The sequence below is a fragment of the Myotis nattereri genome (assembly GCF_964212035.1).
Source record: "Myotis nattereri genome assembly, chromosome: 5".
NCBI lineage: Eukaryota > Metazoa > Chordata > Mammalia > Chiroptera > Vespertilionidae > Myotis > Myotis nattereri.
In genome coordinates, this window is record NC_138080.1 from 46,671,794 (window position 1) to 46,699,235 (window position 27,442).

General features: G+C 40.9%; 1 protein-coding gene across 1 annotated transcript in view; it reads right to left on the bottom strand.

The window, feature by feature from the left end:
* Nucleotides 1-1,781: 1,781 nt before the first annotated feature.
* SPMIP2 (sperm microtubule inner protein 2) overlaps nt 1,782-27,442 on the bottom strand; it is a gene marked incomplete at both ends in the record, with an annotated part of 72,439 nt that continues 46,778 nt past the window's right edge. The window contains 2 exons of the mRNA XM_081092755.1: nt 1,782-1,958; nt 5,942-6,128. Coding sequence (XP_080948881.1) covers nt 1,782-1,958; nt 5,942-6,128 — 364 coding nt within the window. The remainder of the gene's footprint in view (nt 1,959-5,941; nt 6,129-27,442) is intronic.

Consider the following 27,442-nt stretch of genomic DNA (forward strand, 5'->3'; position numbering starts at 1 on the left):
GGAACTGGGCCTAAACCGGCAGGTAGACATCTCTCAAAAGGTCCTGGACTGCAAGAGGGCACAGGCTGGGCTGAGGGATCCTTCTGCTCCTACCCCCCCCCCCCCCCCAGTGCAAGAATTTTGTGCACCAGGCCTCTAATATTAATATAAATTACTTTTTAAGTAGTAAGTGTAGTGCATTGTATTGATCTGTTTTAAATTACATGTATAAGAAGGTTGCATTATTTATGAATTTTAGGAAAGTAAAAGACATAAAATATTTACTATGAAAGGGATGAGATTATTGCTACTCATGGTCTCAGGAAAAAATATGCTGTTAATTATTACTTTGTAGCAACATAATACTGTACCAAATTATGTTGTTTTAAGACTATAGAGAGAAGTAACATTAGGTATTTCAAAATCCTTTTTGTATTACATACATATTTCAAATGTTTTCTGTATTCCCTCAAGCATCTTTAAAATCCATGCTGTTGATAAAGAACTGAAACACACACATCCACACCACATCGCTGTTTGGTTCCCTGGTGTCTTGTTTGTTCTGTCAGATCCTTTGTATGTGTTACTTCATTTAATCCCCACACCTGGATGCAATGGGAACTGTGACAGTTAATTTTATGTGTCAGCTTGGTGAAACCATAGTACCCAGATATTGTGGATGTTACTATAAAGGAATTTTTAGGTGCAATTAACATTTAAAGGAGTATTCTTTGAGTAAAGCAGATTGCCCTTCCTAATGTAGGTGGGTCTCATCCAATCAGTTGAAGGACTTAAGAGAAAAAAGACTGAGATCCCCAACGCAAAGGGAATTCTACCTCTAGACTGTCTTTGAACTTGAACTGCAACATCATTCTTGCCTTGGTCTCCAGCCCGCTTGCCTACCCTGCAGATTTGGAATTTACCATTCTTCACAATCATGTGAGCCAATTCTTTAATTCTTTAAAATCAATCTATACATCCTGACTTATTGATATATCAGATATATCAGTCCAATGATAATCCCAAAATGGAGTTGGGTGGTCAGAATATCATCATACCAAGTTATAGGAGCAAAGATCTTTAACACAGTAAACAATACCAACCTCAAAGTTATCCCTTAAGGCAGCGGTTCTCAACCTGTGGGTCGCGCCCTTTTGGGGGTCGAACGACCCTTTCACAGGGGTCGCCTAAGACCATCAGAAAACACATATATAATTACATATTGTTTTTCGTGATTAAGCACTATGCTTTAATTATGCTCAATTTGTAACAATGAAAATACATCCTGCATATCAGATATTTACATTACGATTCATAACAGTAGCAAAATTACAGTTATGAAGTAGCAACGAAAATAATTTTATGGTTAAGGGTCACCACAACATGAGGAACTGTATTAAAGGGTTGCGCATTAGGAAGGTTGAGAACCACTGCCTTAAGGGTTGCGATCAAGTCCTCTGAATATGTGCTGCAAAGGAGATATTGGTGTATAAGAAAAGCGTAAGCTAGAAACAGCCCTCTGAGATGGCAAGGATGGGAGGTAACCATTCACAGCAGAAGGAAGAAGCTGCCTTCCCATAAAGATACCCTTGCCATTGTGTGTTAGTTTCTTATAGCTGTGCACCTCCCTCTGCTTTCTTGGGGATCTCAAATGATCACTTACCATTCCTTTCACCCATTTGCAAGTTCTCAACCTGACGTTTTCTACTCAATGTGTAAAAAAAAGTTTCACCCACATGAACCTTTTCTCCTGTGTACCTCTCCTCGCCCTTTTTATTGTAACTTTCTCCTTCCTTTGACAGCTAAGCTTTTTCTTGAGAGGTTGGCTTGGCGCTCAGTCCTTGATCCCTATTTATTCTCTCCTTAAGGCCACCTGGCTCCACCACGCCCTCCTCACTCTTCACAATGTCAGGTCGGGTCCCACTTCCTTCTTTCCCCTGGTAACGGAAGACTTTCCCCACACCCAGCAGCACCAAGAGCTGTTGAATCTAACACTTCCTTTGTGTCTCAAATACATCACCTTTTCTCTTTGCCTTCTTTTAGTCCCTCCTTATTTCTTAGTTGAGCTACCAAAATGCCCTTTGAACTCATCTCCCTTTTATGTAAAACAGTTCTAATTAATATTCTTCCAGGCAATGTCTAAATAACCTTTCTAAAAGTTTAACCCTGTCACTTCTGTTTAAAAGTCAGCCCAGTAAAATCTAAGTTCCTAACACCATGTATTCAAATGACATCACTGGTCCTTCTTCCCCAGCCTCATCACTAGATACCCCTCTTTGCACACTATTATCCAGCCCTATTGAACCACACACTCTTCCTCCACGGTGCTAGGTTATCTGCTAGGTTATTGTCACCTTGGCCCTGCCAACCTGTTCTTCCTAGTCTTCCTCTCCATCACCCCTGGCTCCTCAAGTCCTTCCTGTTCCTAGCTGAGCATGCCATCGTCCAGTGTCAGATCCGCTAGCCCCTGGCTACTCAAGGTGCCTTGCCTGGGACGTGGAGAGGCATGCAGTGTCCCAAACCCCATCCCAGACCCACCAAAGCACAATCTGCACCTTAACGTGACCTCCAGGTGACTCACATGCACATTGAAATTTGGGAATTTTCACACTGCTTTCACACTCAATGTGAGTGCATGGATGAGGGAAGAATGTGTCAGTCACTGAAATTGTATCCATGTATGGAATGAAAGGGGAAATGAGAATATTTACAAGCTAAGAAATGAAATAGAAATGGATGATGTTGTTGAAAATGTCTGTTGCATGCACATAAAGTTGCTAACACTTAAGTGGCTGTTATTTATGTGGAGGAAAAACAATGTTAACCAAAACTTAAGAGGGGAAAAATAACAAATGGACTAGAAGACAGAACTTAGGAGACACTTTGTGATTTTAAAAAAGGAGAAATTTGGAGAAATATAGTAGAAAAACAGTTTAGAAATTTACCCTATTAACTCTCAAAAATACTTGTAATGGCGTTTTGGATAAGTGTATACAAGAATGAGATATACTGTTAAATATAAATTGCATTTTAGAAATATTTTAATTACATTCCAAACTTAAGTTTATAAGAAAAAATCCAAACGCAAGAACCTGAATATATAACATATCCCCACTTTCAACCATCCCTTTGATGAGAAAACATGTGATATTATGTATAGCTTTATGCTTTTAAGATTTCCCCCCAAATCACTCAGTTCCATTGACCAATTGTTCCTTTTTTGAAGCTGCTTTCAACGTATGGTTCTGAGTCTTCTAGCATAAGAATGAAAAGTGTGCGGGCATCTCTGATAAGCATAGTAATGGTGGCCACTGACTGGTGGCTAGTGTGAGACGTTATGTTGAAGGCTTTACACACATTGTATTCATTATTTGCTTTTAAATTTATAGGAACAGTTGCTTCAGTTATTTCACTGAAAAGGATTTATAGTAAAGGGGTGGGAGGCTTGGGTACTTATGGAAGTGTCAATCATAAGAACTTTGTGGTATCATGCAAAAATAATAGATAACAAGTTTCTAATGTATCTCTGGATATTTAAAAGAAAGACTCTTTGATAAAATGAGGGATTATTTTGAATGATATAGTATTTTGTTTATCTCTGGAAGGGAAGAGAATGTGGCCAAGTGATCGATTACTCTCACCAACAGTAAGTTAAACCGATATCAGGTGCCTCTTTGATGTGATGCACTGAGAATGGCAACATCACTTGTTTTGGGACTCCTGCCAAAAACACAAAACCTGAATCTACTCTCGAGAAAACATGAGATAAATACAAGTGAAGAGGTATTCTACAGAATTGGTCTATATACCCTTCCAGTGTGTCAGTGTTATAAAGTCCAAGACTAAGGAACTGTTCCAAATTCAAGGAGACTAAAGAGACATGAGGAGCAAGTGTAATGCGTGATCTAGGTGGGATCTTGGATCAGAGAAAAATACAAAGGACATTATTGGGACAGTCCATAAAATTGGATTATGAACTATAGATCAGCGACTTTCACCCGGTGTGCCGCAAGAATTTTTAAAACACGCAACACCTAACTACTCAGTGGCACTGAACTCTTTTCCCTTAGATTGTCAAATTAAAAAAATGACAACAACCAACACAACCATAGCCGTCCAGTGTGATCGAATCAAATTTATATCTATTTTTTGTCATATTGGCAAAAAATTATATATTTTTTGCTGTGCCACAGAATTTTAGTTATTTATGTGTGCCATGAGATTTTTTAAAAGGTTGAAAATCACTGGGTTAGATAATAATACTGTATCAATGTTAAATTTCCAGAATCTTATGTTTGCACTATGGTTATGTGAGAACATCCGTGTTCTTAGGAAATACATCCTGAGACACTTGGGGGTAAAGGAGTGTCATGTCTGCAACTTACTCTCCAATGTTTGGAAAAAAACAAATTGTGTGTGTATGTGTGTACACACATATAGGAAGAAAGCATTAAAGCAAATTAACAGATTATTCTGGGTGAAGAATGTATCAGGAGTTCACTTTCTATTGTTCTTGCAACTCTTCTGCAAGTTTGAAATCATTTCAAGATAAGGTCTTTTCACAGATTTTTCTTAATGTACAATATTGTTTTTACTTATAAAAAACCCCAGCCCTGGCTGGGGTTCTAAGTGGTTACTGTCGTCCCCCTCACCAAAGGGTCATGGGTTCAATTCCCAGTCCAAGGCATGTAACTGGGTTGCAGGTTCGACCTCTGGCCCTGGTAAGGGCTCGTGCGGGAGACAACTAATCTATATGTCTCTCTCATGTTGATGTTTCTTTCTCTCTCCCTCCCTCTCCCTCCTTCCAACCCTTTCACTCTCTAAGAACAAAAAAGTAAAACACCCAAAAATAGAAAAGAAAAACCAGTGGAAAAAATATCCTCAGGTGAGGATTAATAAAAAAAGCAAACCCAAGGAGGGTTGCACAATTGGATTTAGTGAATAATAGAAGGAGGCGTTTGGATCGTTTAATCCAGGATCTCTCTAGTCCTGCACAAAATTAGCTCAGTAATGGAAAGTAACTAATCCAAGCCTCCTCTTCACTCACTGTAGTAAATCATCTCATTCGGACCCAGTCCCAAATTCAGACCACGTAAGAATGTTAGCAGCTGAACTGCTCCCTTTTTCAATATAAAGAGTCCCTGGGGTCAGGGCCTACGAGGCCTCTGCAGCTCCCCCACGGAATGCTTCCAATAGGATATAATTAATGGCTCATGAATCAGATTTCTGGCGACAGAGGGTAAGCAAGATTCTCGGGAGTTGGCAAGATTCTTCAGTGGAGCATGGACACTCTCTCACGACTCTCTGAATGTATCCCTGCGACTCTATTACCCTTTCTATCATGGAAACTTGTTACCAGACTCGAAACCCTGGATGACTACAATGTGCATTTTGCTGTGGAAATAGTTGTTGATTTGAATATATACTCTTACACCTTCTTCACATGATTCTCATAATAACTACAAAATATTCAGGACAGATCCTAATATCCCCATTTTACTCATTTTAAAAACCTGTATAGGGAAATGATGCAACTTGTTCAAGATTCCATACATAGTAATGGGGGGAAACTAGTAGATTTGAACCTGGTGTATTCTCACTCTGCTGGCCAGTCTGTAAAGCTTTTAAGAAGGTTTAAAGATTTATCTCTGTTACACAAAGTGCTTTCTCGGGTTTTGGAAATCAAGGGGATGGCCTGTCTCCAGATTAAACTATATGATCCATAAGCAGTCATAAGGACTGAAATCCACAACCTCTTGTATTCTTCAGCTACGACGTGGGAAGAATACCCACCGTGAAGATGTTACTGTGGAAATCCATTATCAGTCACAAAATGTTCTGATAGGTTAAAAGCAGTTGGAAAACCTTAGTTGCTGTATTACTGTTGAAAAGCATTCTCTAACTCATAGATTGAAAGAGCCTGCTGTCTTCTATGATGAGTCATAAAAGCAAATGCTCATACCTCCTTTTTCAGTGGCATTGGCAGCTTTGGAGGTCTGGAGTCTGTAGGCAGTGTTTCCTTGGCCTGCCTAACGAGGGTGGCCCCTCTGGAATTCCTCTGGTTGGTGTTCTCATAATCACCCATATTCCAGGCGATCTGACCACGGCTGAATTTTCCTAGCACGTCCATAATAGAAGGTTTGGGTTGCCTGAAATAGGAATGAATTGGTTGGTTATCAAGTTGGAAGGACCTAGAAACAAGGCCACCAGTTTTCAGGTAGTTGAGATTTGTCTGTTTTTCTTGTGATTTGAGATTTCTAGCTACAGGCTTGGGAAAGCAAATGACCTGAGCCATCAGCCAGTGTCCTGAGAAGTTTTGGGACTTCGCCCACTCCACTCCACCGGCCATCCAGGGGCTGGAGATGGGAGCCATCTCCCCAGATGGACATGTATCTAGGAACCTGTGGGTGCATTTTCCCTGTATCATGACTGCCCTCATGTCCTGCAGGCCAAGCATGCAAGATGCTAAGAAGTGGAAGGTGAGATGCTCAGGCCGAGACTTCATGAGACCCACAAGTTCTGCAGGACATGGTCTGTCCGTGCTGAGAGCTCAGGGGAATTCAGGAAAACACCAGTTTCATGGTTCCAGAGTCTGCCCTTGGACAGTGTATTGGAAGAATGACCTATGCTTTATTCTCCTTCCCCAGTGAAATCCTTGTCTAGCTCCCAACAACCCTGTATTAGAGTATTATCCAAGGATTTCCTTCTGTTTGAAGGGCCAGCTGGGGGGTGCGGGGTGGACGACAAAAAGGATCGCAGAATAAGGATTTGCCATCTCACTTGGAAGGCTGTTGTCACTCTAGAGAACCCCATCCCTCCAACCTGGGTGCTCAGAGCCCCGTGGCCACTTCCCTTCCCGGAATCTGAGTTTCATGGGTGCCCAAGTCCTTCGGATCAAGATTTGTGGCAGGTCTGCATCACTCTCACCCATTCAGGAACATGCACACAACCATAGCCGGCATAGTACATGGCCGAGGAGGCAGCAATGTGGGACAAAGTACCACTTATCTTAGAACAGGCATGCCAAACTCAAAGGCTAACATGGGCCAAATAAACAAGGGTTAAGTTTATGTGGGCCGCAAAAAAAACAAAAGCTTCCATTATCATAGAAACGTAGGTTTATTTCAATAGAGACATGCTAACTACAAAAGGCTGAAATAAATGAGTAATCATTAACATAAAATAATAGAGCATTTTAATAAAAATTAATATTTTTTTCTTGAACATTAACTTACCAGACACTGAATAACTGCACAAATTAATAAGCGTAACGCAAATAAACCCATTTTTCTTGTTCTCTGAAAGCAAAATATTTCCTGTTGCGCACACCAAACAAGTCAGTGCAAGACTAATGATGTGGCCCTCATCTGCTAAAATATCCTCTGCTAGTATCAGTGGAGAGAAATGGTGCGCCTGTGCGTAAGGCACAGAAGGGAAATGAATGCAACACGATTATAGTAATCAGTCATTAGCGAACATTGTCGTTCATTATTAATAATTCTGTATAACAGGATATTGTCAAAATTAAGTTACGAAATTTTTATTAAAACGTTTCTTACATACCGTTATATTGGTTGGGCCACGAAAATATTCGCTGTGGGCCACGTGTGGTCTGCGGGCCGTGAGTTTGACATGCTAGTCTTAAAGTATATGTATCAGTGGGAGACAGAAATAGACATCAGTAAGTCAACTGTTTGGGTAGTGCCATGAAGAAAAATAAATCCAGGTAAGGAACCGAAACTGCGGGGCCTGCTATTTGTGTGAGGGGAGGCAGGAGAGGGGCGGTAACACTAAGCAGAGGGCTCCGTGCAGAGCGAGGCCATCCCTCCTCAAGGCGCACAGGGCAGACACTCCCTCCCCACTGGCTGGAATCAGAGCCCCTGCGGGGAGAGAGCTGACCATCACTCTCCCTGACCCCACAGAATGAAGTTCAAACTCTTCAGCTGAGCGCACAGGGGTGTTTGTTGTTGCTATTTGCTTTTTGACTATTTTCTCTCTTTTTAAAAAATGATGGCCGAAACCGGTTTGGTTCAGTGGATAGAGCGTCGGCCTGCGGACTGAAGGGTCCCAGGTTCGATTCCGGTCGGGGGCATGTGCCTGGGTTGCGGGCACATCCCCAGTGGGGAGTGTACAGGAGGCAGCTGGTCGATGTTTCTCTCTCATCGATGTTTCTGGCTCTCTATCTCTCTCCTTTCCTCTCTGTAAAAACTCAATAGAATATATTTAAAAAAAAAAATGATGTACCCACGGGGGCCTTTCTGGCCCCCCCCTCCCGCCCGCCCTCCTCTCAGACACACACAGAGCTTCATTGTGCACCTAGCCCCGCTGTGAGCTGACGGAGCCACACTTTCAGACCTTCAGACTCTGCTTCAACCTTTCTTTCTGCTTGTAACCCCTCCCTCCTCCTTTCCTGGGCTGTAAGTCACCTTTTCTGTGAAGACTTTCCCTATCCCTGTCAGGCAGCAATTTCTCTCCTTCCACAGCACGTGACATTTGAATCCTTTTGTAGAAACTCTTAGAATAGACTTAAATTCCCAGGGCAGCAGGCTCTTGCCTCTAAACCCAGTGCTCCTTAAAGGGCCCAGAACGTGTCTCCTTCATCATCGGCTCCAGTGCCCGTTACCCTGCCTGACACATAGTTGACCCTCAACTAATCAGTGATGGAAAGAGTAATGAGGAAGGGAGGGAGATCAGAATGAAATTTCTTTTTTTATTCAAAAATAATTATTTTTCAATTACAGTTTACATTCAATATTTTTTTTGTATTAGTTTTGGGTGTATAGCACAGTGGTTAGACAGCATATATTTGACTAAGTAGTCTCCCCAGTATGTCCAGTACCACCTGACATCACTTTCAAGGTGATCTACTTTTCCTCCCACCCGCCTCCACTCACCTGCAGCCGCCTCCTCCCCTCCCACCAATGGCAGGTGTGCAGGAATGGACCCCTACAGTCTGACTTATTATTTGCAAGTACAGATTAATAGCTGGGGATTATTTCAAGAAAGTTGAAGGGGCAGGATAGCTAATGGTTAGAATGTAGGGATGGGCATTATTTATAATTCATATTAGCTTGATAAATGGTTCAGAGGAAAACCATTTCTTGCAAATGTGCTACATTTTCTTAAAAGTTATGTGTTATAGAAGCAATTATAATCTTTTTCTTTTTTAATTCAGACTACCCTGTGTCTCTGAATCTTGAATCACCAGGAGCCATGAAAGTTAAGTTAGTTGTAATTCAAAGATTTTAAGGGTCTTAAAGAAATAGTAGCCATGTTCATTATGGAGAATTATGCACACTAGTTTTGATTTACAAAGGAGCCACAAAAGTCAAAAGAAGGAAACCAAGAAGCAGCAGGGTGGGGTCCAGCTGGAGCATGAATACCACGCCATGGGTAACAGTTCGCTCTTAGTGACAAAGGCACACCAGCCAGCACACACTCGTGCGCACCCCCCAAAAAACAAAGCAACCAAACGTTCTTAGTGTAACGTTCTTACTATTAACTTTGAAGGGTCAGATCTTTTCCTTTTTGAGATAATTTCAAGCTTATACAACGTGCAAGCACAATACAATAGCATTTTTTTCCTGAACCACTTGCAGGTATGTCATTGACATGATACCCATCATCCCCAAGTACTTGGGTATGTCATGCCTACAAACCAGGACATTCTACACAACCTCAGTATAACCATCAAAATCAGAGGAACTCAGAACGTTCACTTGTTTGAATGACTGTCTTCTAAGCCTCCGACATGTGTCACATTTTGCCAATTGTCCCAACAATGTCCATTCTGCAAAAGGATCCAGTTGGAAGCACCCGTTGCCTTCAGTTTTTTCCTCTCGTTCGTCTCCTTCAACCTGGAACCAAGTCCCCGTCCTCCTGCGACTGTCACGCAGCCGTGAAGCTTCTGAAGAGCACAGACCAGTAATCCACCTGCAACGTGGATTGATTTTGTTTCTCCTTGATTAACTTCAGATTAGACATCTCCGAGGAAGAAGAACACAGAATGGCCATGGCGTGACTGTCCCAGGTCTGGTGAGGTTCCTTCCCGTGGGTCACCTGATTAAAGTAGTGTCTGCCAGGCCCCTCCCTTGTGAAATCACTTTTCCCTTTTGTTATTAGTATTTCTTCAGAAAATACTTTGACATTATGTAAACTCTCATCCCATGTCAAACTTTCAACTTATTCATTTATTTATTTATTTTTAACTTTAAAAAACATATTTTATTGATTTCAGAGAGGAAGGGAGAGGGAGAGAGAGATAGAAACATCAATGATGAGAGAGAATCATTGATTGGCTGCCTCTTGCATGCCCCCTACTGGGGATTGAGTCCACAACCCGGGCATGTACTCTTGACCGGAAGTCAAACCATGACTTCCTGGTTCATAGATCAATGCTCAACCACTGAGCCATGCTGGCTGGGCCATTTATTTCTCTACATCAATAGGATCTTATGGTTTCCTATTTTATGCAATGGATTATAATCCATTTATAATGTTCATTTTCATTATAGACATGTTTAAATTGTCCTAGATTTGGCTGATGGGAGCTCTTTCAATCTGGCTTCTATGTCCTTTCAACATGTCTCTCTCATTCTTTGAGCATTTCCTTAAATTTTTAGCACAAAGAAAAAAGGTTCCGGGTTCATCTTTCCCTGCCCTAGCCCTGGAATAATCCATTTCTCAAAGGAACCCTAGTTCCTTTTAGTGGAAAATGGTATTTAGAATTCAAGATCTTAGTACGAGGGTTGCTATTGTCATGCAGCCATTTCAGACAGCATTGCACAGGGTTCATCAGAAGGTTCATTCTCCTTCTCCTCGTCATATTTGTAACTCTTTTCTGCAGTTGGAAACCTGGCTCTCCTTCTCTGCATTTACTTATTTAACCAGTCTTTTTGTGTATAACCAATCTCCCATTTCCACTCCCCACCCCCATTACCTCTCATATTGCTTCATTTATATTTCTTTGGGGAAGAATCGTCTATCCTTTTTGTTTCTTTACCATTGGTATTCCCCAGAAATCCCCATGATTCTCATCTCTTGATTCACCCATCTCCAAACCAGGCAGGGGATAGCGTTTATACCCCAGGATCTAACCAACACCAACATACTGATGTTTAAAATCTTTACTTTTTGCTCCACAACCTACACATAAATTCCCAGCTTTTTACTGAACCTAGTACCAGGATATCTCATAGCTGATAATAACATCTAGCATTTATTCAGATACATGAGCTTCCAGACACTATGCTAGTTGCTTAATATGCATTACCTCTAATCTTCTATATATATATAAGGCTAAGTGACTGACCAACCATCCAACCGACTGACTGACCAACCGAACGACCAGTACATATAACACGCACTGGCAATTTAAAAACGTTGACTCACACATGTGCAATACATATAAGGCTCTCACTGTCACCAATCACACACAATGGCAGAATGTATCTGAAGACCAACTATTGGCACAATGTACCTCTGAAGCTGAAAGAAAGTGTCGTCGTTGATATACTATTTTGACATGTAATTTTTTTGCAGTAATGTAATTACCACACAAATCTTTCTTCTAATTAAGTTCCTTTCAAAGTGCATGAATCCATGCACCGGCCACTAGCCTTCATAATAATCCCAGATGATAGGTATCATTTCCTAGTTTTTACATCTGAGATTAAATTGAGTAAGTCATTTATCCAAGATTAAACAGTTAAAAAGCAGTAGATATGGGATTTGAACTCAGAGTCATCTGATTCTAAACTTATACAATTACTTCACCTGTAAATGGAAATCATATGATAACACCTACTCTTTAGGAGGACTAAATGAGTTAATACTTACAAGGCACTTAAGACAGTATCAGGGACATATTACAAGTTTAATAGATGTTGACTATGTTGTCCTCACAGGATGCTGCCTCCAATTCATCTCCACACACATGCCCTGCTTCCTCTCCATCTGGCCCCAAATGCCCTCTCCTTCCTCTAGTCCCTATTTTTGGACAATGACATAACCATCCACCCAGCCACTCAAGAAACATATCAGAATTGCTTTTGACTTTTACATCTGCTCCGTTCCCCACATAGAGTTGCTTGCCAAGTCTCGCTGAGTCTTTTTCCAAACTGTCTCACCGTTGCGAATTTAGGCTCCCATCATTGCCAGTATCCCAGTACCGCTGAATGTGTCTTCCTTCCTTCAGTCTCTCCTTTCTCTGCTCCATCCACTCAGCAAACAGTCTTCTAAGACTGTTCCATGCCAGGTATTCTTTCTAACACACAGGTTTGAGTATATTACTTCCTTACTAAAATTTTTTTTAAAGCAACCGTCCATTTGCCTATAGACATTAGCACAAGATCTTTAGTATGGAATTTAAAACACTACACAATCTGGGCCCTGGGCTACAATTTCCACCATACCCCCCAAACCAATATCCTATGTGTTAGCCATCAAACAATGAGCCATTTCCTCAACACATCATGAAGGGTCACTTCTCCACGTGATTTCTTTTTGCTTATGTGATGTGACTCTTACGGCTGGAATTCCTTTCCTGGCCCCACCTCCTTCTGATTTCCCACCCAGCCTTAAAAATGGAACTCATGTTACCACAGAGCATTCCTGAGTGGTTACCCGAGCTTCCACACGGAGCCACACCATGACTGCCGGCGTTCCCACAGAACATTGTTCCCACCTGTTACACTCGATGTTATGTAGACTCTTGCCCTCAGTAAATCTGTGAGTAAAGGCAAGGATCGATGTTTCACTTTTTTCAGTGTCTAGCAGAGATCCTGAACATAGAACATGTTTTCAGTCGATTTTGTTTGCTTCTATGAAGATACAAAAATATGTTCTGTATTTATCCCCAGCGAAGAAGACTGTGAGTACACCTGATAGTGGGTGTGGAGTGAAGTGGAACTGATTTCACATTCATACACTCTTTTGTGGTTTGAATTTTTAACACTGTGAGCATGAATTATTTTTACCACAAAACATGTCCATATTTTCCTTAAAAAACCCTGTCGGTTATTTGGGCAGTGGCTGGAATTTTCCCAGCAGCCTGGGCAGCCGAGAAGTGGAGTTAGAAGATAAAGCAGACTTGGGCACGCAGTTAGGAAATGACTGGCTGGGCCTTGCTTATGTAACTGTCTAACAGCAATGGGACAAACTGGACCTGCATTGGACACTTCTGCCAGGAAAAATACCATGGACAGCCTGACGAGGGGGCTTGTTACGGGGGTGGCTCTGCTTGGTCCTCGGGTTCCTGTCTTTTTGTGACTCAGTCTGGGCCTGCAGGAGACCCTGGGGCAGGCACTTTGATTTATGACCAAACAATTCAATGAACTCTCTGTATGTTGGCCAAAGAACCGGCGTGAATGAATGTTTACCTAAATCGATCAAAGTAGCTGCTTTTTCTGGAGATTGACCACCCAGCGCCAGTCTTGCCCAAGAGCAAACCTTTTTCTCCTGTTTTGAGGTCTCCTGGGTTCTCTCTGGTTGACTAAAAATAGTTCTATTAAGTGGTAAAATTAATGTCTTTGGGATTCCAAAGTTAAAGAAACAAGTTGCTAACTGTGTGAGTTCCAGTGAGTCAGTCTGGTTGAATATATATATATATATATATATATATATATATATATATATATATATATATATATATATATATATATATATATATATATATATATATACCAAAACTGTTCTTGTTCTTCACTTGAGTCTCAAATGGAGAAATATGAGGAAACTTCCCCTTAGCAGTGGTTCTCAACCTTCTGGCCCTTTAAGTACAGTTCCTCATGTTGTGACCCAAGCATAAAATTATTTTCGTTGCTACTTCATAACTGTAATGTTGCTACTGTTATGAATCATAATGTAAATATCTGATATGCAGGATGGTCTTAGGTGACCCCTGTGAAAGGGTCGTTCGACCGCCAAAGGGGTCGCGACCCACAGGTTGAGAACCGCTGCCTTAGGGCTTCAGCTTTTTCCTTGCAGCAACACAAAGTGATGTAACTCTGTGTATGTCTAGCCTGTGAAGAGGACTGTTACGGTGTCTATTTTGTGTCTTAACAGCGTGACCACCTGTTTTCCCCGCCAGCTAGTTCCCTTAAATGTTTGCTTTCTCACAGGGTCATTGATTTCTGCTCCTTCCATTTCCGGAAGTATTCAAAAGCCCCCGGTGGCCCATGGAAATTTTGGAGAAACACATTTAGAAACCATTTGGCAGGATCCGTGCTTTCTGAGGGAACAGCCCTTCTCTCCCTGTTATTTTCTCTTTGGAACATTTGCAGGAAAACAAGGCTCCTGTTTTTTAAAGATCTTTCTGCATTTGTGGTGTAGTTCGTCTACACCTAAAGCCAGAATCTGCCAAGGAATGAAAGCCCTAATTGGGGCTTTCAAGATGTTTTTCATAGAATTTTTGTTTTCAGAATTGGCCTTCTGCATAGATGGAGTGGGTGTTTCTATGACACAGGCAGGTGCATATGTGGTATAATTTCAGAGACTCTGGCTGCCTGAGAAAAAACTTCCTTCTACCCTCCTTTGCTGCTGCCTTTTATTCTACAACCAGACACCAGACTTCCAGTGCCCACAGCCAGGGAGTGTGACTATAAAGCATTATTACCTGGCCCTTTCTAGAGAACATATCCTGAAGGTACCACAAAGGAGGGCCTGAGGAAACTGGGATACTGTAGGCCACTTTTAGCCATATCATCATTTAGTTAAACACAACCTTATTTCTTCCTCATTGATTTTCCTTCCCTCCCTGTCCTTATAAAATCATATGTGAGGAAGTTGTGTCTTATTTTCAAAAGATTTTCATCTTAATCCTCTGGGATAACACTTATTTGATTCTGAATCAACCACTGTCATGGAGATGACTTAAAAAATGAAATTATCTTGATATTTCATACTTGGACAAACAAAATGAGTGCACAACAAAATTAAGCCGTTACCAGTAGAGAGAAAATCATAATGCTAATGGAATCTCTCCTAGGTTCGTTGTTGCTCAGGAGACTCTTGATGAGTAGAAAGAGACAGAGGCTTATCGAAGAAGCTAATTTTTAGTAATTCATATCCAACGGAGTTTACCGAGGTTTATCTAGAAGGCATGTGTCATGCTTTCTTGTTTAATTTTCAATTACCTCCGAGTTATAACTTAAGCTGTTTAAGATAAAGGGCCAAAGTAATATTCAAGTGGGTGATTAGGACAATATTTGAGGAAATTTATAGCCTCAAAGATCCAGAAGTTATCTATATTGTTGATCCTGTCTTTAGCTAAGAGTCATAGCCAGAGTGTACTGAGCAGACACCTGGTCTGTACGGGTTCAGTATCCCCTGGGAGACCACACAGGAAGCCAGTGGTCTATGTAAGATAAACCCATGTCAGAAGGACCAGGATATTAGTATATGAATAAACAATTGCTCATTTACTGCTGTACCTATGAATCAGTGAAAGGACTATGACTACTAGGAGGTTATTTGATTGCAATAAACGTCCAAGGTTAACCATTCGTGATAAAATGTAGAAGACAAAATGTATACCTGCTTCAATTTTTTATTCTTGTTTATTAGTTCCCTCCTTTCCAAGGAAGCAAAAGTGTCTTAAGTGGGTCTGTGTTATCTACAGGCACAAACTATTTTGCAGAAGTAGATAGGGTTATTTTAATTTATAAACACGACTGTGTGAGTCATATTAGTATGAAACATTACTGTCTCAAGGGAAAAAAAAGATGAAATCGCTTCCCAAAGAAGTGTTTGAGAAAACACAAGGCAAGTCTTCCCAAATTGCTAGTGTGGCTACTGCAGACAGAAGAACGTTGCTTGAATGCTATTTTTAAAAGACAGAAAGAGATAACTAAAAGCAAGACTATCTATTTTCCTTTTAAATAGAAAAAGCCCGGCCCTGGATGGAGCTGGGCAAGACACTGAGAACTGGAAGCGCAGGGTGAAAAGACTCTGCCTGGTCTGGTGGGCCCTGTAGCCGAGTTCCTGCCGTGGCAGCACGCTGCCAGAGGGGTAGGTGAGGACTGACCTACCACCAATATCCATCTCTCCTTTTTTGGTCACCTTTGGATGGCACTGGGGCCCCGGATAAACTGAGCTTGGTTGCTTTCATAAACACGGACTCTCAGCATCCCTTCTTTCTTCTGCACCACTCAAGCCACATCACGCTATCAGTACATTCCACCTGAAAATGATGCCGAATGCCCTCGAGGCTCCCATAAGATGGACAGCCATTGCCGTCAACTGATCCATGTCAATGTTTCTCTCCTCTCTCTCTCTCTCCCTCTCCCCGCCCTATAGTCAATAATAAATAAACAAATACATAACAAAATTAGGGAATAATATGGGGTCAGTGTACACTCATCTAATAGCTTATATTGTCCCTCCTGTGTAAGATTTCACGCTGGAATGATAATCTTGAATCTCTACAATATCCTCAATCACAAATGTCCTTAATCATAAAGAAATGAGTATCTTATAGATACTCAACTTGATTTCTTTGTAATGTAGGAAAATGTAGTCTTCCAATGTAGAAAAGTGTTCTTGACTATGAAGGGGAAGTGAAGGTGTTAACTATTTGTCCACCAGTTAGCTGAAAATTCAACTCACCCTAGTCCCTGGAGCACACTCATTAAACAATGTTTATTTACAACATTTCCTATTTTTTGACCATTTTTTATTTTTTAAAAACCTGGGCAGGTAATTAGTATATTTCTCATTTGCTTCATCTATGCTATTAATTATATAATATTGTATGAGGGTGTAACATTGTTAATTATCTTCTATTGCAGATTCAAAGTATGAAGTGTGGTCATCACTACTCTCTTTGAGCCATTGTGCCTATTTTAGAACATGCCCCAAGTATGGAGTCCTTTGCTCTGTACACTGTGACTATTGCATAAAAACAAATTTAACACACACACACACACACACACACACACACACACACACACACGAAAGAAATGAAAAGCTTGCTCTTGGGCTTTCTTCTAGGAGAGCATCGAAGGTTTGTGCAGTTCTGGAGAATGACACACACCATATGCTTCAAACCTCAGATTGTGATACTTTTGGTTCGACTTATTGCTTTTGTTTCTTGGCAATTGAACTACTGTATTTGAAAGGCTTGTGTATTCTAACACTGCATTTAAGTAAAGAATTAATAGAAGCAAGCGAGATCTCACGTTACCCAAAGTGAACACGTCTTTGTTACTTGGCCAGATTGTCTCCTCCGAGCTCCAGGATGGGGAAAGTGCTGTCCCTGCCACAGACATGTCACCAGCACTTGCCGGTTGCCCTTATGGGCGCCAGCTGGCTTCCTGTGACAGGGGCTATGCAATCGGAATCAAGCATGTCATCTTCCTCTAAGGAATAACATACTCCAAAAGGTTCCTGTTGCCAAGCGTCTGTCCACGAAGTAGAAATACACAGAGGTGTTTACTGACTTCCATTCAGTATTTTTTAATGACTGATACGAAGTGACTCTCGCTTTGCACAGAGGCTCCGGGACAGCTGTCCAAAATCCTGCCAGAAATGCAGTGTACCAGATGGCCTAGGGTCACCTATTAGGAATGTTGACTATAATTCCTGATGTTGTCAGAGATAGGAGAGAGTTTATATAAGATATGCAGGAAGGACTGCCAATCTCCGAAGCTCAGAGCTCCTGAGATAACAAGTCCAGGGCCTCTCTGCTTAGGGCTGCTTCCTGGGCGTCACTCGCTTATTTGTGTATCAGAAAACAACAGAAGGAAGGAGGGTGAGCTGTGATGATTGATGTGGCTTGGCAGCAAGGCAGGTGGAGGTGAGTTGGGAGATATCACAGTATTGATTCAATTTAGTTTGGGGACCAGCTTACCTATCCAAATGGAACACCTTGACCTTCATGAACTAAAGATAAAGCTGAGAGTTTATTTTTAGTGACTTTGGAAATGTAAATATACACAAAATCATTTAAAGATGCCTAAGTATTCATCACCCAACCTCAAACGTTATCAATTTATAGCCAGTCTTATTTCATGTCTATCCTACTTTCTAATCCTCCTACCTTTCTGGTATAACTACAAAATATAAAAATTCCTTTTTAACATAATCACAAGGCCATTTTTTTTCTCCTAAAAATATAATTTTACCAAATATTCAGACTTCAAAATTCTAATTTTCTCATAAATGTTATGACTTTTGGCAGTTTGTTTGTTAGAAACAGAATCCAAATAAGTTTCTCTTCTCCTTCTCCTCCCCCTCCCTTCTCTTCCTCTTTTTCTTCCTCATGCTCTTCTACTATTTGTTAAAGCGACACATTTTGTTTCATAGAAATTTTGCTTCCATTTGTCCTATAAAATTTCCCACAATACATTTTTCTGACAGCATCTCCATGTTGTCATTTAGCATTTTCTGCTGTCTTCTGACTTCCTCTATATACACAGTTAGTTGGATTTAGAGGCCTGATCTAAGTAGGTTTTGGGGGCAAGACTACTGTATAGTTGGCTAGGGCTGCCATAATGCAGCACCGCAGACTGGTGGCTTATACAACAGAAATGTCTTTTCTCTCAGTTCTGGAGGCCAGCTGTCCATGATGAAGGTGTCGGCAGGGTTGGTTTCTTCTGAGGCCTCTCTCCTTGTAGATGGCCATCTTCCCCATGTGTCTTCACCTGGTTATTCCTCTGTGCTGGTCTGTGTTCGAATCTCCCCATAGGACACCAGTCATATTGGATTAGGGCCCACCCTAACGACCTCATTTTAATTACCACTTTGAAGAACCTGTTTCCAAATACAGTCACATTCTGAGGTACTGGGGGTCAGGACTTCAACTTATGAATTTGGGAGGACACAACTCAGCCCATAACAACTACTTTCCAGGTGGTAGGGTGGTCTTTCATCAAGAGACACATACAGGGTGGGGCAAAGTAGGTTTGCAGTTGTGAGAAGTGAAGCACAGTTTATTCTTGTTTATTATTTATTAAATATTGTATTATTTTCTAAATGAACAACTGTAAACCTACTTTTGCCCCACCCTGTTTTGGTTTTGGCAGCCATTGATGATTAGCACCTGGGTTCATTAATTTATTAGCATTTGCAAAATGATGCTGTCCTAATTCCCTTATTCCTTCTTTATGTGTTAGCTGGATTACTTGATTTTTTTTTAAGTCCCCTCATCTTCTATTTGGTTTGCAGTGGTACCATTTGTAGTGGAAAGGCAGAATTAATGTTTAGTTCTTTCCTTTTATTTACTCATTTTCAAAATAAGTTGATTCATGGGAATCCTCCAATGTGACCAGTTTGTTATGGATTTTCAGGTGACATTATGAACTCATGAATGTTCATGTATATGTATGTGCAGGTAGATGTACCTGAGTCCATTGCAGTCATCACACCTTTCTTCAAGGTGTCCTATTTTGGGCAGGTGGGAATCTCTTCAAGTTTGGCTTCTAAGTTCCTTAGACAGGACTGTAGTGTTCTTGGATAGCTTCCTCACCTGGTATGGTGGGGAGTACTAGATCATATTTCCCATTTCCTTCTCCAAATACAGAATCAACCATTTCTCCAAGAAGCCTGATTCCTTTAGTGGAAAAGGTATTTGAAGAGTAGAGCTGAGTAGTAGGAGAGGGCTCACAACTGCTGAATTGGTTCCCATGTCTAGGCCTTTATAGTGAATAGAACTATGAAAATAGATATATAAACGCACACTATCATACATATATGCACACATATATCTTCCAATCTAATTCAGGATTTGATTTTTAGCTCTGTTATGTTAACATCTGTATTTTCTTTCTCCCACTCTAAGAATCCTGTTACTCAACCAAACCAGGAATGATTGAATACTAGTACTAGTAATCACATCAGTGCTCACATCACACCCAAGCAGAGCCAGAGTAACATTACCAACACTTCCATCAAGCTTTTAGCAGTTCTTGATCTTAGAATACACCCCACTAGATATTTATACTCAAATTTCAGTGCTTTAAAAATCTCTTCAAATAATTCCTTTCTGTGGGTAAAGTCATCAACTGAATACTCATTCTGTTTGTTTTTAAACTTTATATTTACATGAAGCTATTTTATAAATGAGAAGTCAGATGTAAGGTACATCTCATAGGTAAGATATGTCAAGCCAAGTGTGGAAGCAGTCATGCTTTGCTATTTTTTTTCTTGTTGTCATTATCATATGCATCTAACCCAGCGAAAGAGTTGGGTGGTGTAATGGCAGATTTGGAGCAGGTGCTGCCTGAATCGTGTCTTACTGAATAGCTGCAAGGAGGGACTCTGATTCTGGGAGAAACTGTCTTGAAGGCCTTAGCTCTGCTCAGTGAAGAAAACATTTGTTCTACCACCCACCATGTACCTCAGCTCTGAATTTTAATGAGTTAGCCTTTAAGCTGCTAGCCAGAAAAGAAGCTGCAAGGCTCTGTAGAAACCCTGCCATCTTCATCCATCGCTATAGAGGCTAGAAATGAAATGTTTTTGTCAAATATGTGGTAATTGTGCTTCAAGGTAATTCATCTGAACGTGTGAAGTTCCATCTCTAAAATGAGAGCCTCTTGGAACCGAAATACAGCAACTCTAGAAGCTAACTCCTACCTGTCCTTCAAGATCAGGGGACCTTGGAGAGCTTTTCTGACCCCTCCTCAAAATTTAGATTTCCAAATATATATTTCCATCGCGCCCACTAAAATACTCCCTGTTGTAACAGGCATTGCACTTAGTGGTTACACTTTGTTAAATATCTGTACCCAGCATCAAGCATAGTGCTAGGCACAAATTGGTAATCAGCACATATTGGTTGACCAAATATTTCCATCACTGCGTGCGTGCTGACACACCCTACTATAATTACCTGCTTATCTGTCTCTTCCTCCCGCTATATGCTAAGCCCTCTGAGGGCAGGAACTGTGTCTTATTTCCTTGGTACTCCACTTCTCCATAGTATGGATGGAATAAAGAACGAAAGTGATACCATTGAAAACTGAATTAGAATTATGGACGATAAGCACAAGATGCTCTTGAGACTCATATTAGAAGTATGAGGCAACATTAAAAGATAAAGTGATGACATACTTATAATCTCTCAACTGTGGTTGAATGCCACAGCCTGACCTCTGTACCCTCAGACCCTCTCTGCGTCGGATCCGTGCTGGGGACTTTACAGAACGTGGACCTCATCCTCAAGACAACCCAAGGTGGTAGCTATTATCATTCTCCTTTTTCCCCTTGGAACTGAAGTGCAGAAAGCATCTACATTTCATAAAATATGGGGGTTAACCCAACTAGGTCCAACTCTAAAGTCTTGCTTATAGGGCCTTCCAGTTATGGAAATCTGAAATTATCAGCAGTCTTAAAAGAAACGTTAAAAAACAACAACAAAGGAAAAGCAGAAACAGAAACGGTAGTAACATGCAAAAATGGAATGAGTGATTCCTATGGTGTTGTTTCATCTGGTAATATAGATATAAGCTAGGTGATATTATTGACCTTTTGTTTGGCAATAAAAGAAAGTTTGAAATGACCATGATCAGGACATGTTTGTGGCTTTACAAAAATGAATAGATAATAGAGAAATAACAATTCAAATATTTGTAACAGGTTGTTGTGGGGTTTTTTTTTTTTTGTTTGTTTGTTTTGCATTCTTTTCAGTACATGAAGTCCATTTGCCTGAGCCTAAAAGTTTAGCCCCTCTGTTTATTTGTAGCTTGTGGCCGTTGCTTGGATTTCATTGCCATACGCCATTTTGCTGGGTCCGGCGTCTGCTTTGTCAGTAGCCCTGGGCTCCGGAAACAGCCTCTGAGAGCTACAGTTCTGATGTGTGAAACGCTGAGATGCTAGACCAGTGGGGTGACAGGCTTCTCTCTAACACACTTTGATGTCCGTTTAGTTCATCAATTACACGAGAGTAATATTCCGTGAAGGGCCACATTCTGAAATGAACTGAATTTTTCCCCATCTGGACAAGTGACAGCCTGGTAAGTTTTCCTCTTAAGAATACTGTCTCTTCTTCAGCTACTTTTTCTCTCAGAAACAGTGGCTTTTCTCAAATGGTTGCATCTTATCCTTTTGCCCTAAGTGCTGCGTCCTGAGATGAGCAATGCTCATTCATTCAACAAACACTGCTGTGCCTCCAACAATTATCAAGCATATGCTAGGCTACTTCTGATAGGCTATAAGGAAGCAGGAACTGGGTCTGTGTAGTTCACTCCTGAAACCCCAGCCCTGGCATGGTGCCTGGCACATAGTTGGAAGTTGGGTATTTATCAAATGGATATCTGGGCACCAACAAACTGTGTGGCACAGCAGCGACACAGGAGTTCTGCCTGACCCTAGGCACCCACAGCTTCTGAGAGCCCTCCTCCCTCCCTGCCCAGCTGGAGAAGATGAGGGCGGAGGAGGCTGGGGGAAGGAAATGTGAAGATCGCTGTTAAGTAACAGACCTGAAGGGCCAAAGTAGGAACGGGTGCTGATGATCCAACATTCCCAGAACTTTGCTACTTAATGCTTACGGAGATCCCTCCACTGTGCCAGGCGCTACGGCCTTCAAAATAGAAAGCTGTCAAGATTGATGGCTGTTTTGAGGAAAACAACTCCAAGAAAAACATGCATTTCTGTACCAATGTATTTTAACTCATGGCTGTCATTAAGTCTGTGCTGGTCTAACAACCAGGTTTGGCAGCAGTATTTCATTATGGAATAAAACAGGCCATTCTCTGGGCACCGCCTAATGCGGGCCAAACACAAGCACACCTTCCACCTCTGCAGAAACAGAACGCCCTGTTCATTCAGGGCAATGACTAATTTTTAATGCTAAAAGGTTTTAAACAGAAATGTTTCAACTTAGGAGCCCTTCGCTGCTAAAATTATAGTTGACTATTGCTATTTCTCCCATTTTATAAGTATTATGTTTATCAAAATAAAATGCTTGAACATTGTACTTAAGGTAGTGCTAATTTTTTCCCAAGTTTTATGTAATCATTTAGGCCCATATACATAATGCATGTAAGCAGTAATAAAATGCTTATAAAATGCTTTTTTAAAAATTCCCTTTCTTCCTGCTCCCTGGCCAATGTTCTCCTCTCCAAATGCAGCCACTTTTTAGCTTATTTGGTTCTTCTGGAACTTAACCCAAATTGGTACACAACACGTGTTCCCTTTGGAGTCCTCACTGGTCCCGCTCCTGTCAATATCGGTAGTCCTCTAGTTCTCTGCATGGTCACATGCCTGGTACTTTCCTGTAAGGCCAACTTGGGGATTCCCTTTGCCTGTCACCTTTGTTGTGACTCCTGTTTCTTGGATCAATATTCCTTTCTCTTTCCTTGATTTATACCCCCTTTGTCTTGTTAGATAATATTCTCTAGTTGCTTCCTAGGAAAAAAATGCTTTGAGGTGGTTTTTTTTTGTGTTGTGGTTTTTTTCTTAGCAAGTACAAGTCTGAAAATGCCTTTTTTCTACCTTCCTGCTTGATTGTTTGGCTGGTTATAGAATTAAAGGTTGAAAGTCACTTTCTGTCCAATGTGGGAGTCACTGCCTCACAGGCTCTAGAGTCTGGTGTTGCTGTATACACAATGAAGCATGCTGCCTCTTTGATTCCTGATCCTTTATAAATATATCCTAGTTTTTCCCTGGAAGGCTTTAGAATTGTCTCTTCATCTCAGTATAATGAAGTTTCATTGTGACATAACCTTGACAATTTAAGATTTAAAATTTACTTCGGTGGAGGCTTACAATCTGGGAATTAATGTTACTCCCTTCTGAGAAATCTCCTTGTATATTATTGATTTCCTTCTGTTTCCTCGCATCTCTTACTAGTTAGATATTAGACTAATTTAATTATCATTGATTTTTTAATGTTCATATTTTTTCTTTTTCTTTTTCCATCACTTGGACTTTTTGTTCTACTTTGGGGAGATTACCTCAGATATATAATATGAAATGTCTAACCTGTCTTGAATCTCTGTACTGATTGGTTTTAGCTAATATAATATGAATTCAATAGATGCATTTTGCTACATTACTTTAATGTACTTCACTTATTTAATTATTAGATAACATTTATCAGTAAAGTGGCCTGATTTTCTCATGATAGTTTCCTTGTGACCATTTCAATTATCTTCCTGTTTCACTCCCCAAAGTGTCCTGTTTCGGGTGGTAAATGATATGGTCACACTACTTCCTGAGCATTTAGTACGCACCAAGTGCTGCTCTAAGTGCTGTAGATATAACAACGCGCCTATACAACAACCCAGTGGAGTGGATCCTGTTACCATCATTTTAAAGGTTGAGAAACTGAGGCATAAAATGCTTACATAACTCCAAGATATCACAGCTAATAGGTAGTGAAGCTGGGACTTAAACCCTTGCTCTTAATCTCTGTACAGATACTGATTCGTAACTACTTACAGTCCCCTATTTGGGGGGGGGGGGGGGGAGCGGAGGTAGGTTATTTCTGACTTTGTATTACTGCAAACACTTTGGGGCTTCTTTGAGCTAAACCTTTGTGCATCTCCTCTATTATTTCTTTGGGAAAGATAAATCCCTACTGAAACCAGCTTTCTTGATTTAGCCCTCTTCCAACTCTGCCATGCTGTGCACCTCGTGACAGTGGGTGCTCCTTAACACAATCTGATGATTATGTCAAGGTAGACTGGGAGAGCCAACACTCTAAAATGAGCTGTGTCTCATGCCCTGGCTGGTGTGGCTCAATTGGATGAATGTTGTCTCATGCACCGAGAGATCACCAGTTCTATTCCTGGTCAGGACACATGCCCACGTTGCAGGCTCCATTCCCAGTAGGAGGCATGCAGGAGGCAGCCGATTAAGGTTTCTCTCCCTTTCCCTTCCTCTCTCTCTCTCAAAATCAATAAAAACATATTTAAAAAGAGCTGTGACGCTCAAGTAAATGAGAAGTTGGGGAAGGCTGTGTTAATTCTGATCCTTTAAGATCACGTGGCTCTTCCCCTCGATGGCTGACATCCAGTTTGGTCGACCTTATCTGGGAATTGACAGTCTCCTTCACACCCCCATCTAATGACAATGGCAGATTATGGGAACTTGAAGTGTTCCCTAAGACATTATTCTCAAGACAATTCTATAAGCCAGCAAATAAGTGGCAAATATCTCAAGCCCCCAGTTGGCAAAGAGACAACTTTGTCGTGACATCAGGTCAGAGGTCTGTGGGCAGCTCCTTTATGGAATGCTGTTTACCCATGAATGATTCTGTTGGTTTCATAATCTCAGCAACTCTTTCATTTGCATGGATAAAAAATTCACTCAAGTAGACAGCCAGAGATTTTCCTAAAACGTTCTTTCTAAAACCAGCTTAACTTTGGTCTCTCCCAGGAAGTCATCACGACTTGAACTCCTCCAGCTTCTCCAGCCAGAAAGATACCAATTTGTGCTGTTATGATGAGAAGAAGGAATGTAGTTTGCAAATATGTATTGAATTCCCCATTTTTCCAAACACTGTGTCAAGGGAAAAAGAAAAAGAAAACAAGATACTTCCCTGCCCCGCAATTTTCAGTAATGGTGTGTAACTTCTGCAGCATTCCTTCACGTCTTCAAACAAACAAAAAGCTCTGTCGATTCATTCAGTCCATTCTCTTGTGGCCTCTTTTAATTGGACGGTAAACTGGTTGTCCATTTCCTCTCTGTGCTTTTTATTCTTCTTGTTTAAATTAGAAATACTGTGTGTATAGATTGGAAAAGACCAATCGCCAACAACTGTATGAAAACCAGTTAGTCATCAGATCACATATCTAGAGAAATTTCAGTTATTTAGCACAAGAGGATGTTTCAATTCAGAAGGAAATAACAAGAGTTAACACCCACCCGTTTACTGCAATCATTCTCCATCAGTGTACATTGTATGGAAATGTTTTGTTTGTGTCTGTCTGTCCTGAAAGTCTGTGAGCTACTTGAGAGTGAGGACTCTGCTTATTGTTAATTTTTAAAATATTTTTATTGATTCGATAGAGGAAGGGAGAGTGAGAGAGAGAGAGAAACATCAATGACGAGAGAGAATCATTGATCAGCTGCTTCCTGCACAACCCACACTGGGGATCGAGCCTGCAACCATGGCATGTACCCTGACAGGGAATCAAATCATAACCTCCTGATTCATAGGTCAACAGTCAACCACTGAACCACACCAGCTGGACTCTGCTGATTATTTTTTAATGTCCTGAGCACCTGGCTAGTAGCAGCTCTTCGTTTCATGTTTGTTGGTGTATACTTTTATTAGGATGTAATACATTGTATAGCACACCATTGATTTAATAACAGGTTTACATGGGAGGAAATAAGGAGGGACCAGGTTTGTACACTACACTTATAAACAATTATCATACAACACATTCTGATTTCAAGGAAGTTAAAGCTTTTATTTTTTTTAATTTATTGTCTAAAGTTTTACATATGTCTCCTTCTTCCCCAATTGATGCTCCCTCCCAGACATTCCCACCCCGGGCAAGCCCCCACCTCCCCAGTGTCTATGTCCATTGATTATGCTAATATGCATGCATTCAAGTCCTTTGGTTGCTCTCTAACACCCCCACCTCCCCTGCCATTTGTCTCTAGATCTATTTTTGTTCATCAAATTATGTTAATCATTATATCCCACACATGAGTGAGATCATGTGATATTTATCTTTCTCTGACTGGCTTATTTTGCTTAGCATAATGCTCTCCAGTTCCATCCATGCTGTTACTGCAGCATAGTATTCCATTCTGTAGATGTACCACCGTTTTTTAATCCATTCATCTGCTGATGGGCACTTAGGCTGTTTCCAGATCTTAGCTATGGTGAATTGTGCTGCTACGAACATAGAGGTGCATATGTCCTTTCTGATTCATGTTTCTGTTTTCTTAGTATATAGTCCTAGAAGTGGGATCACTGGGTCAAATGGGAGCTCCATTTTTAACTTTTTGAGGAAACTCCATACTGTCTTCCACGGTGGCTGCACCAGTCTGCATTCCCACCAGCAGTGCATGAGGGTTCCTTTTTCTCCACATCCTCGCCAGCACTTGTGTTGATTTGTTGATGATAGCCATTCTGACAGGTGTGAGATGGTAGCTCATTGTTGTTTTGATTTGTATCTCTTATATGATTAGTGACTTTGAGCATGTTTTCGTATGTCTCTTGGCCTTCCGTATGTCCTCTTTCAAAAAGTGTCTATTTAGGTCCTTTGCCCATTTTTTTATTGGATTGTTTATCTTCCTTTTGTTAAGTTGTATGAGTTCTCCATAAATTCTGGAGATTAAACCCTTATCTGAAATAGCATTGGCAAATATGTTCTCCCATGCAGCGGGCTTTCTTGTTGTTTAGAAAGTTAAAGCGTTTAAAGTACATCTTAGAATGGAGGAAATCCTGTAATTGTCCTTTACTGGACTTCTAGTCTCAAAAACACTGAGGATTTTGCCTCCATTATGTCAGCAGACAAATTCTTTAGCATTGGTTGTATGGACTCAAATCATCCTACTCTTCCTA